This window comes from Neoarius graeffei, chromosome 20, assembly GCF_027579695.1.
Source record: "Neoarius graeffei isolate fNeoGra1 chromosome 20, fNeoGra1.pri, whole genome shotgun sequence".
Classification (NCBI taxonomy): domain Eukaryota; kingdom Metazoa; phylum Chordata; class Actinopteri; order Siluriformes; family Ariidae; genus Neoarius; species Neoarius graeffei.
The window spans coordinates 37,266,755-37,279,828 of record NC_083588.1 but is presented as its reverse complement, the minus strand read 5'-3'; the positions used below and the strand labels follow the sequence as shown (position 1 = coordinate 37,279,828).

General features: G+C 41.0%; 1 protein-coding gene across 4 annotated transcripts in view; it reads left to right on the top strand.

Moving 5' to 3' along the window:
* The window catches only part of arhgap17b (Rho GTPase activating protein 17b), an 89,754-nt gene that overhangs the window by 58,552 nt on the left and 18,128 nt on the right, over positions 1-13,074 (top strand). For all 4 annotated transcript variants that reach the window (XM_060901629.1, XM_060901632.1, XM_060901630.1 and 1 more), the window contains exons 5-9: positions 931-1,042; positions 2,804-2,880; positions 7,150-7,267; positions 7,553-7,621; positions 7,849-7,930. In XM_060901629.1, the coding sequence (XP_060757612.1) occupies positions 931-1,042; positions 2,804-2,880; positions 7,150-7,267; positions 7,553-7,621; positions 7,849-7,930 (458 nt within the window). The remainder of the gene's footprint in view (positions 1-930; positions 1,043-2,803; positions 2,881-7,149; positions 7,268-7,552; positions 7,622-7,848; positions 7,931-13,074) is intronic.

Sequence of the window (13,074 nt, the reverse complement as noted above, 5' to 3'; positions counted from 1 at the left end):
TCAGGAATGGCGTAAACAGTTATTTGAAGTCATGTATGACGAGATTGAGTGGAACAACTGTTTTATTATTTCCACATTCACTGGATTTTGAGAAACAGAGCATTTTTATTTTCATTATTTGCCAATTCGATAAATAAAAACTTTATACAAAATGTCCAACAAAATAATTTCCACTTAGAATGTAAACAAATTGGCGAAATGACAGTAGCAATTTGTGAAAAATGCTAAAATTCTTGAAAAATAAAAACAAGATATGTTCTTACCATCAGATACTTTCATTACATATTTTGTTGCTTTTTTTGTATTTTTTGGGGTTTCATTTTCAAGTAAAGTTTTTATTTCATCCTCGGTTGGTTCAGCAACACACTCCACCAATTTGTTTTTCTCTACTCACAGTATATGAGCTGATATCTTAGTAGTAGAGAAGCCAATCAGAGCACGCAATTGCTCATATCCAGTGAATGTGGAATGAATGAATGAAAGCTAGCTAGCTAGCTAGATAGATAAGATAAGATAAGATAATACAAAATTTTGTGTTTTTTTAAAATTCATTTGTATCTGGTCAGAAACCCAAATGAGCAGCAGTTTTAGCAGCAAAATATACATATTTCACAGTCCGTAGTGCACCAGGCACTGCACGACAAACTGTTGTTGTGAAAACACTAAGTGATTTAATTAAGCTGTGAATATGAATTGTGTATATTTGTGTATATAATGCAATGTAAGACAACAACAGTACATCCTAGTGATGGTTTGTAATTAGTATAACTTCATGAGAAACATCAGAAATATTTGTGCTAAATGAGTTGCTCATAATATTTCATCAAAGTGTGATAGAAAGCTTATATTCCTCAAGTTTCAGTACTACTGTATCTACTACAGTATCTGACACTGATTTATGTATTTCTGTATATGACTGTGCTGATATAGGAAGATGATGGAGATGTGTGGAGAAGCTGAAAGTAAGCTCGCCTATGAGCAGAGCCAGCATGAAGTCCAGCTCGAAAGGGATGTCCTGGACCCACTCAGCCAGCTAGCAGAGGTGAGCGCAGACAAATAACATTTGGTAATGTGTATTGCGTTTCCACGGAGAGGGCAATGCCTGTGTTCTCGATGGTGTAGTAATGTAGGTATCGGCAGTTAGCCTTTTTAATCTGACATAAAGCATATTAGTAGGTGGCAACTGCTTTTTTATGAGCATCACATTATGCCTGGTATATCTTACCATATACGAGGGTAAGTCAGAAAGTTCTAAGACAGATGTTATTATTTCAAAAGGTGTGAAAGACATCCCCCAGAATTCTACAAAGAAGGAATTCTCCGATGGAAACACTGCTTGCAGAAATGTTTAGACTTAAATGGAGGATATGTAGAGAAATAGCTTTGTTATTTTCATAAACAATTGGACAATATTTTATTCGCACATTAGTAAAAAAACAAAACAGAAAAAAAACAATACAAGTAAAGGTACAAAGTACGTGCTGGGGGAGGGGAGGAAACCTAAATGGCTTATAATTGGCCCTCCCCCATCTAACATATAAATACACACACACACATACACATATATACACACATACATTTGTATATATTATATATGTATAATATTAGAAACAATAAGTTTACAAGCAGTAAAATTAAAGTAAGTAAAGTAAAAGAGTAAACATATCCTAATTAAACATAATATCTGAATAAATAATTACATTAATAGGTACTTGGGCAATAAAGCAAGTAGTTTTTTGAGACATATTTAAAGCCAACAAATGATGTGGCGGCTCTGATTGAGGAATCAAGACTATTCCATACATTAACGCATTACATTAACACATTTATATTGTACACTGGATTGGGTTAAAGATGTTCTAAAGAGAGGAACATGAAGTTGACTCCTTTGGCGGGTAGAGTAATTGTGAACCAGTGAGTTAGGACTTATGAATTTATCAGACATTGGAGGGAGACTGTCTGTAAGGAACCTGTTTGTATATAAAGATTTTTTTCAATTTGTCTTAGAACTTTTTGACTTACCCTCGTATAATTCGGTGCCAGATAGCCTAAAAACAATTTTGAGCTTTGAAATGAAATTAATCAAGATGCATCTTACCCACTGACAGTGAATGATAACTGATTTCCTAGGAATGCTTTTCTTTTCGTGCTCTTATTTGTTTCACAAATAGTAGCTGAATAAATCAGTGCTGGCAGTCAACAGCAGATGTTGAGTTCATAAAGTATTACATTTTGCACAAGTTATTTCATTATTTAGTCACCAGTTGACACTTGTAACTCATTCTTCAGCGTTGCCAAATAAGTAAAATATTTTGTACTCCTGATTATTTTTTTTTAAATCAAATAGGAATCAGTTATTTTGGGCTTTTAGAAGGTTTAATCTTTGTAATGACAGTCATTGTTAGTCTGCGGCAGTAATTTCTAAACCTGAGTGGTCATTAGTATAGATAAAGGAAACAGCAATCAAGGCTTCATATTAGAGTTTAGAGAACTGAGCTATCCCTGTTCAGCTATCTCTCTCTCTCTCTCTCTCTCTCTCTCTCTCTCTCTCTCTCTCTCTCTCTCTCTCTCACACACACACACACACACACACACACACACAGAGCCACTTAAACATGCATTCACACGACAGTGTGATACCATTCCCAGAGTGTTTTTAACACGGCTGAATTTTTTTATTTACTAAAGCCAGCTTAAATGTTCATCTACACTATACTGGAGAAAATCTAATATTGAAATAATACTTGCATTTAGCTTTAGAAATTCTTATATTAAGTGTACGTTATTCTATTTCTTCGAACAGGCTGATATTCCCAATATCATGAAACAGAGAAAGCAGCTAGCTAAACTTGTACTGGATTACGATTCTGCAAGAGCGAGGTGAGCAAATCAACCCTGACACTGTAGACTTTTAAGGCAACATATAGAGTACAACCTAAAAGACTGAACTCATCACCAAAAGAGTGCTTTTCTATTTCCAAAACTAATCCAAATCTTTACTCAAATGTCAATTTATTTAAAATAGACATGTCTATATTTAGCTGTAGAAGAAACCTTCAGATTAAATTTAAATATACCGTATCTTAAAGGATATACACAGAACCTTTATTTTTAAATACACTTCTGAGTGGATAGTATCTCCATCCTTGACTCTTGTATGCTGCATAAATGGGAATAAAAATATATATTTTTGAGTGTTAAAATCAACCACAAAGTTGGCATTTGAGCTGCCCTGCTGAGCCAGCCAGCCCTGAGTGCGTGATGTCACAGCGGTAACCGGTTTTAAGGCCGAGGCCTTTGATAGCTATAGACCAAAGTCATATAAATAAAAATTTATGGAGAAAGTAAGAAATACCGTTACCGACTTGCTCAACTAAGACTGATTTGACTTCACTGATTGTGGGTTGACTCTCATTAAAACAGGATAGGTGTTATAACTTATGCAACATACATGTACATGCATGCATTTTCACTGATAAAACATAAAAGGCTAATTAAATAATCAGATGAACTGAGACAATCACATTCTGAAGCGAATTAAATAATCTTATACCGGTAACTTAAACACACAATACAAGTTACATGTATTAATTTAAATGCAGGTAAACAACGTGTTGTTTTTGTTGGTTTGAATCCAAATGAGAGTCGGAGCTTACCCGTCTGTATTCTCGCTTCTTGAAGGCCGATCTTGTGGCCGATTGTTTTGAAACAATCTGACTTTCAGTTGTTCGTTCAGTTCTCCATTCATTTGCTTCTTCTACGTAAGGGTGAGATGGCAGCAATATCCAGTGGAGAAATCAGATGGCTAGTTCACTCTTTCTCCATTTTCTCCATACGGAGTACTCCGCCATTACTGCTCGGCTCAGGCAATTACTAAAACCCGAGATGGGACATCACTGGTTTCAGCAACAACCGCAGGGAGGTCACTGCCCGAGCGATAATATGTCACATCCCGTTCCGTCCTGGGTTTTAGCAACAACCCTCGGCTGACACTCCGGGAGAATTGGTGCAACTGAACTTACTTTTCTTTTTTAAAAATAAATGAATAAATAAAATAAATACTTTCCTTTTCTTGTAGTTTTATTTAATTGTTGGTACTGCACCCTCTTTCAATACAGGCTTATCACCAACGCTCCTCAACAGATTAGAGGTTTCGTACGAGTCTTCAGTAAAATGTGCAGAGCAGAGGAGAGACCACTTCAGAGGTGCCCAATGTGCCCATGAACTTCTCACAAAATGCGTCCAAATCTTTGCAGTTTGAACATTCTTGGGCCATGAATGCAACGTAAATCCACCTTCTGTCGTGTTGCTGCACGTGCCAGCAAGACATCTATGTGGCACGCGATAAATTAGCTCAAAATGGAGGATCGGAGTTGCAGTCAGCTCTGTGTTTTAGTATAGCGGAAATGGCGATGAGACCAATAGGCTTCCTACTGTGACGTTACGGACGTCAAGGTCATTCACTCAGACCGCTACCTATATGAATCACTTTAATCATAAAAATTACTATATTAGATTTATTGTTAACGCTTAAAACTATTCCTGTGCCATTCTTGAGGTCTCAAGGCATTTATAAACGAAAGTGAGGCCATGGTTCTGCGTATCTCCTTTAATATTGCATACTGTATAAACACTCATATAGTACAGGGTGTTTCAAAAAATTTTATATTATTTGAGATGTAAATATCCCAGAAACTACATAGTTGAGGCAAATGAAACTGAACAGGCTTAATGTTGAGCAATATAAGATTTATTCCTCAAAATGTGAATGAGAAATTCAAAGGTATGTGGATTCCGTGAACAATTTCAAAAATTTTCAATATGCACATCGCCTGAGACACAGCACACGTCAAGTCAGTAGTCCAGCTCCTGCCAAACACGCTGCAGCATGTTTTTGGTAACAGTATTTTCTAGTAACAGCGCATTTGTAGAGAATTCTCTCATAAATGCACGCTGCACAGTCTTGTTCGACTGTGTACTCTAACACACGAAACACCTTTTCTTTTCCAGGGAATGGCATTTCTATACCTAAAAAGGTAAAAACTAAAAACATCAAACGTAAAATTTTGACCTGTTTCCACACATGCTGTTAAAATTGGAAGTCAATTGAACGAGAATTGGCAAAGTTATTAGATTGCAAAATGATATCAAATGTTTTTAAACACCCTGTATATTTTGTGTGAAAACTGTCTTATCTCTTAGTAAAACCTGATTCAGTTCATGCAGCTCTCCCTGTCTTACCTTCACCATCACTTTTAGTAAATTACATTTTGACTTACATTAGTGAAGAATAATGCTAGAATTATGTTACATTTGCGAAACATAATGCATTTGTGTGTAACCTGGACTAGTTTTGATAGTGTGTGTATGTATATAATTTTTTTTGACAGTTGATATGAGAATTTTTAACGATTGAATATATATTTTTTAATATTGCATGTCACTGATTATGCATTTACAGTTGTGCTTGAAAGTTTGTGAACCCTTTAGAATTTTCTACATTTCTGCATAAATATGACCTAAAACATCATCAGATTTTCACACAAGTCCTAAAAGTAGATAAAGAGAACCCAGTTAAACAAATGAGACAAAAATATTATACTTGGTCGTTTATTTATTGAGGAAAAAGATCAAATATTACATATCTGTGAGTGACAAAAGTATGTGAACCTTTGCTTTCAGTATCTGGTGTGACCCCCTTGTGCAGCAATAACTGCAACTAAACGTTTGCAGTAACTGTTGATCAGTCCTGCACACCGGCTTGGAGGAATTTTAGCCCATTCCTTCATACAGAACAGCTTCAACTCTGGGATGTTGGTGGGTTTCCTCACATGAACTGCTCGCTTCAGGTCCTTCCACAACATTTTGATTGGATTAAGGTCAGGACTTTGACTTGGCCATTCCAAAACATTAACTTTATTCTTCTTTAACCATTCTTTGATAGAACGACTTGTGTGCTTAGGGTCGTTGTCTTGCTGCATGACCCACCTTCTCTTGAGATTCAGTTCATGGACAGATGTCCTGACATTTTCCTTTAGAATTTGCTGGTATAATTCAGAATTCATTGTTCCATCAATGATGGCAAGCCGTCCTAGCCCAGATGCAGCAAAACAGGCCCAAGCCATGATACTACCACCACCATGTTTCACAGATGGGATAAGGTTCTTATGCTGGAATGCAGCGTTTTCCTTTCTCCAAACATAACGCTTCTCATTTAAACCAAAAAGTTCTATTTTGGTCTCATCCATCCACAAAACATTTTTCCAACAGCCTTCTGGCTTGTCCACATGATCTTTAGCAAACTGCAGACGAGCAGCAATGTTCTTTTTGGAGAGCAGTGGCTTTCTCCTTGCAGCCCTGCCATGCACACCATTGTTGTTCAGTGTTCTCCTGATGGTGGACTCATGAACATTAACATTAGCCAATGTGAGAGAGGCCTTCAGTTGCTTAGAAGTTATCCTGGGGTCCTTTGTGACTTCACCGACTGTTACACGCCTTGCTCTTTGAGTGATCTTTGTTGTTTGACCACTCCTGGGGAGGGTAACAATGGTCTTGAATTTCCTCCATTTGTACACAATCTGTCTGACTGTGGATTGGTGGCGTCCAAACTCTTTAGAGATGGTTTTGTAACCTTTTCCAGCCTGATGAGCATCAACAACGCTTTTTCTGAGGTCCTCAGAAATCTCCTTTGTTTGTGCCATGATACACTTCCACAAACATGTGTTGTGAAGATCAGACTTTGATAGATCCCTGTTCTTTAAATAAAACAGGGTGCCCACTCACACCTGATTGTCATCCCATTGATTGAAAACACCTGACTCTAATTTCACCTTCAAATTAACTGCTAACCCTAGAGGTTCACATACTTTTGCCACTCACAGATATGTAATATTGGAACATTTTCCTCAATAAATAAAGGACCAAGTATAATATTTTTGTCTCGTTTGTTTAACTGGGTTCTCTTTATCTACTTTTAGGACTTGTGTGAAAATCTGATGATGTTTTAAGTCATATTTATGCAGAAATATAGAAAATTTTAAAGGGCTCACAAACTTTCAAGCACCACTGTAAGTGCAAATATTGATTTACATTAAATACATTTCACATGTTACTAAATAATTTCACACATTTATTCTTTGTATGATCCAGATATTCGCAGGCCAATAAAGCAATTCTCACGGCCGCAAATAACCCTGCAATGGCTGCCAAAGCTGACTCATGTAAAGAGGAGATGGATGAAGCCCACAACAAAGTAGAGATATGTAAGGTATGATCATAGGTTATTAATTCATCTAAGGGAGGGTTTCCATATCTCCTGATGACCTTGAGCTAGGGCAGGGGAGGAGCTTAAGAGAATTATGGAGACACATTCCTGAGATACAGAAATCTGGACACTGCAGTGGAAAGCAATAACTATTTTAAATTGTACATTGATAAATAAGGATCTTACTATACAGATTAATAAAAATCTGTACTGTATTGTCTGATTGAAATGGGTTTGCAGTATCTTGAGGCGTTTCATGAATAAGCATACCTTAATTTTTTTCTTCAGGATCAGCTGGCTGCTGACATGTACAACTTCTCCTCCAAGGAGGGAGAATATGCAAGTTATTATGTCATGGTGAGTTCTCCCTCTGCTGTCCAGTGACGCATCAGTGTAATACTCCTTTTACACAAATGCTTTCCTTGTGTTTCCCATTTAAGCATGACTGAGTGCCAAGCTGTTGACCCAAATGCATTAAGACTATTAATTCCAGAAATCCATCCATTTGCACTTTCCTGTCACATTTTCTGTTATTTGAATACTAATGAAGAAGGTGATGTAAAAAAAGTTTGCCTCCTTTGTAGTTGTTAGAGGCCCAAGCTGAATACCACAGAAGATCTCTGGCTTCAATTGAAAGCGTCCTGCCCGCTATCAGATCACAGCAAGGTAACGTTAAATGTAATGTTTAAGATGGAAATTTTATACTAGCTTTCATTCCCATTATAAAAATGGTTGTCCGGTGATGGACAGGGTAAAGGACTGTATAAGAGGGACACTGGCTCAGGTATACAGCAAGCTACCCAGGCTGTCCGGTTAGAACAGGAATTAATGGATGTCCACTCATGAGAAACAGTGTAAACCGTGGTTTTACTAGAAAACAGAATAAAATACAAATACAACAAGACATGAGCAATAATATACACACAAGCAATAATGTAAATAATAACAATGATATAAATACAAATACACATCGCATTAAATATATTAACGCAAATGAATAATAATTATATACAATGTAATACAAATGTAAAACACACAAATGAATACTATATAAGTAAAACAATGTAAAGCCCAATGAATGCTACTTACACCCCATAATAAATAACACAACACACTAGATACTGACTATATACACGATATGTACACAATATGTACAATGTGTACAACGTACACGGAGGATGAGGATAGCTGCCTACAGCAGCTATCATTACCAAGGTGCGTGGTGCAACTGCTTACAGCGAGTCACACCCACATGAAGACACAGAGTGTGTCGGCTGAATGAAGGGGAGCGTGGCTCCTTTAAGTGCTGCCCCGCGCTGTATTGCGCCTAGAAGGTTAGAATATGTGGCGCGGTTATGAACTGTACATACCACCACTACACTCCCAACACGGCAATGGCTAATAATGAAATGTGCTCCCTTAACAGACCGCGGTCGAGAAGACAAGCGCTATCATTACATGGCTACTGAACAGAACAGAACAAACACGTAAGAAAATAGACAGACACAGGATGAGAGAAAAAGAGAAGAAATACTCGCTAGCCTTACCGCCACATGTAACAGTTACAGATAGCGAGTACACACATAACACAGTAGCTACGCAACAATAAACAACTTACATTCAAGGACGCACGGAATGCTCACATGGCACAAATGATGGACGTTGGATCCTGACACGTCCGCGATAGAAAGATAGAAAGCAAGAAAGAAATGAAACAGAGAGAGAAAGAGAGAAACGGATCCAAATATTCACTGATGAGAAGCAGGTGTTGCATGGAGTCCCCGTCTGTTGTGTGCCGTGTTTTCCTCGATGTTTGTGCGCATCTTATATAGTCCACGCAGCACAGTGTGATGGACAGTGGCACCAGGGTGTCTGAAGTTGGCGTGTGATGGACAGTGGCGCCAGGGTGTCTGAAGTTGGCATGTGATGGACAGTGGCGCCAGGGTGTCTGAAGTTGGCGTGTTGTAAGATGCCCTGTCCACGCGCACAGCGTGTGCACAAACAACGGGTGATTGGTTGCCCTGACAACTAACAAGTTGGGAGCCACTATGTCTGACAAGGGTGCCTGTTTACTACTTTTAAAAGTCAAAATAATTAAGACCTGGCACCGCAATTCTGAACAGCCATGATCTTAAAATAAACAGTATTGAAGTACTATATTTGTAGAACTTGTGGTTGCACATCATGTAAACTGTACTAGGAACTCAGTAACTTAAAATAAATGAAATCCCCGGAAGTAGTGTTTCTCTGAGAAATCCTATTAAATGTCATTGTAGCGTGAATAACGTGTGGGTGGAGCACAGAGGACGGCAGGACAGAGATCAAGGTTAACATAAGGCTTTATTGCCGTACTTTTCAGTCGGACAATGTAACCCAACAGTCAGAGACACGCACACACACTGTAGTCTCCTCTGGGGAAGCTCCCCTCCGCTCTCCCTCTCCCTCCTTAAGTAGGGCGCGGTTTACTGGGGAAAACACACACAAAACACAGGTTAATTACCCTCAGGTGTAGCGATTCTGCCACTTACCTTCCCCGACTCCGCCCTCCTGTCACAGACCGGCGCTTGACCATGCCCCCGCTGCCACATACCCCCACCGCCCGACTCAGGCCGGGCGCCCGTCCGGCCCGCAGCCGACTCCCCCCCTTGACGGGAGAGGAAGTCCGCCACGACCATCTGCGCCCCCAGCCTGTGGACCACCTTGAAGTTGAAGGGTTGGAGTGCCAGATACCAACGGGTGATCCGCGCGTTGGCATCCTTCATGCGGTGGAGCCACTGGAGGGGCGCGTGGTCCGAACAGAGGGTGAAAGAGCGTCCCAGCAGGTAGTAACGGAGGGCGAGGACCGCCCACTTGATCGCCAGGCACTCTTTCTCGATTGTGCTGTAGCGCCCCTCATGCACTGACAGCTTTCGGCTGATGTATAGGACAGGGCGATCCTCTCCCTCCACCCGCTGGGACAAAACGGCTCCCAGCCCTCTGTCCGACGCATCCGTCTGCAACAAAAAAGGGAGAGAGAAGTCAGGGGAGTGCAAAAGTGGCCCCCCACACAGTGCAGCCTTTACCTCAGAGAAAGCCCGCTGGCATTGCTCCGTCCACTGGACCGGATCTGGCGCCCCCTTTTTAGTGAGGTCAGTCAGCGGGCTGGTGACGTCCGAATAATCAGGTATAAACCTACGATAATAGCCAGCCAGCCCCAGGAACTGTCTCACCCCCTTTTTGGTCTTGGGCCTCGGGCAGGCCGCAATCGCTGCTGTCGTCTTAATTTGGGGACGCACCTGCCCGTTACCCAAGTGGAAGCCCCGATACCGTACTTCCACCCGCCCAATCGCACACTTCTTCGGGTTGGCAGTGAGCCCCGCCCGCCTCAGCGACCTACAGTGGTGCTTGAAAGTTTGTGAACCCTTTAGAATTTTCTATATTTCTGCATAAATATGACCTAAAACATCATCAGATTTTCACACAAGTCCTAAAAGTAGATAAAGAGAACTCAGTTAAACAAATGAGACAAAAATATTATACTTGGCCATTTATTTATTGAGGAAAATGATCCAATATTACATATCTGTGAGTCGCAAAAGTATGTGAACCTTTGCTTTCAGTATCTGGTGTGACCCCCTTGTGCAGCAATAACTGCAACTAAACGTTTCCGGTAACTGTTGATCAGTCCTGCACACCGGCTTGGAGGAATTTTAGCCCGTTCCTCCATACAGAACAGCTTCAACTCTGGGATGTTGGTCGGTTTCCTCACATGAACTGCTCGCTTCAGGACCTTCCACAACATTTTGATTGGATTAAGGTCAGGACTTTGACTTGGCCATTCCAGAACATTAACTTTATTCTTCTTTAACCATTCTTTGATAGAACGACTTGTGTGCATAGGGTTGTTGTCTCGCTGCATGACCACTTTCTCCTGAGAATCAGTTCATGGACAGATGTCCTGACATTTTCCTTTAGAATTCTCTGGTATAATTCAGAATTCATTGTTCCATCAATGATGGCAAGCCGTCCTGGCCCAGATGCAGCAAAACAGGCCCAAACCATGACACTACCACCACCATGTTTCACAGATGGGATAAGGTTCTTATGCTGGAATGCAGTGTTTTCCTTTCTCCAAACACAACACTTCTCATTTAAACCAAAAAGTTCTATTTTGGTCTCATCCATCCACAAAACATTTTTCCAATAGCCTTCTGGCTTGTCCACATGATCTTTAGCAAACTGCAGACGAGCAGCAATGTTCTTTTTGGAGAGCAGTGGCTTTCTCCTTGCAGCCCTGCCATGCACACCATTGTTGTTCAGTGTTCTCCTGATGATGGACTCATGAACATTAACATTAGCCAGTGTGAGAGAGGCCTTCAGTTGCTTAGAAGTTACCCTGGGGTCCTTTATGACCTCGCCAACTATTACATGCCTTGCTCTTAGAGTGATCTTTGTTTGTCAACCACTCCTGGGGAGGGTAACAATGGTCTTGAATTTCCTCCATTTGTACACAATCTCTGTCTGACTGTGGATTGGTGGCGTCCAAACTCTTTAGAGATGGTTTTGTAACCTTTTCCAGCCTGATGAGCATCAACAACGCTTTTTCTGAGGTCCTCAGAAATCTCCTTTGTTCGTGCCATGATACACTTCCACAAACATGTGTTGTGAAGATCAGACTTTGATAGATCCCTGTTCTTTAAATAAAACAGGGTGCCCACTCACACCTGATTGTCATCCCGTTGATTGAAAACACCTGACTCTAATTTCACCTTCAAATTAACTGCTAATCCTAGAGGTTCACATACTTTTGCCACTCAAAGATACGTAATATTGGATCATTTTCCTCAATAAATAAAAGACCAAGTATAATATTTTGTCTCATTTGTTTAACTGGGTTCTCTTTATCTACTTTAGGACTTATGTGAAAATCTGATGATGTTTTAGGTCATATTTATGCAGAAATATAGAAAATTATAAAGGGTTCACAAACTTTCAAGCACCACTGTAAGGACGGCCCTCAGGTGTTGCAGGTGCCGCTGCCAGTCATTACTATAAATAATGATGTCGTCTAGGTAAGCGGCCGCATAGGTGGCGTGGGGCTGGAGGACCCGGTCCATCAGCCGCTGAAACGTAGCGGTCGCCCCAAACAGCCCAAACGGAAGTGTGATGAACTGGTGTAAGCCGAACGGTGTGGAAAAGGCCGTTTTTTCCCGGGATAATGGAGTCAAGGGGATCTGCCAATATCCCTTCGTCAAATCCAGTGTTGAGTAAAAGCGAGCCGTGCCTAGTCGATCGAGCAGCTCATCAATACGAGGCATTGGGTACGCGTCGAATTTAGACACCACGTTGACTTTTCTATAGTCCACGCAGAACCGGACTGAGCCGTCGGCCTTAGGAACCAAGACCACCGGGCTGCTCCAGTCACTGTGGGACTCCTCGACGATGCCCATTTCGAGCATGGCCTGAAGTTCTTCACGAACCACCTTTTTTTTGTGTTCGGGTAATCTATAAGGACGGCTACGCACTGCCACCCCCGGGGGCGTCTCTATGTGGTGTTCTATGAGGTTAGTGCGACCGGGCAGGGGCGAGAACACATCCAAAAACTCGGCCTGCAACTGGGCGACCTCCGTGAGTTGGGTCGGGGAGAGGTGGTCTCCACAGGGGACCGGAGAGGTACGAGATGCCAATGTCCCTTTTTGGACCTCCGGCCCCAGCTCCGCCTTCTCCGGAACTACCGACACCAACGCCACGGGGACCTCCTCGTTCCAGAGTTTTAGCAGATTGAGGTGGTAGATCTGTAGCGCCCCCTCCCTGTCCGTTCGCCTAACCTC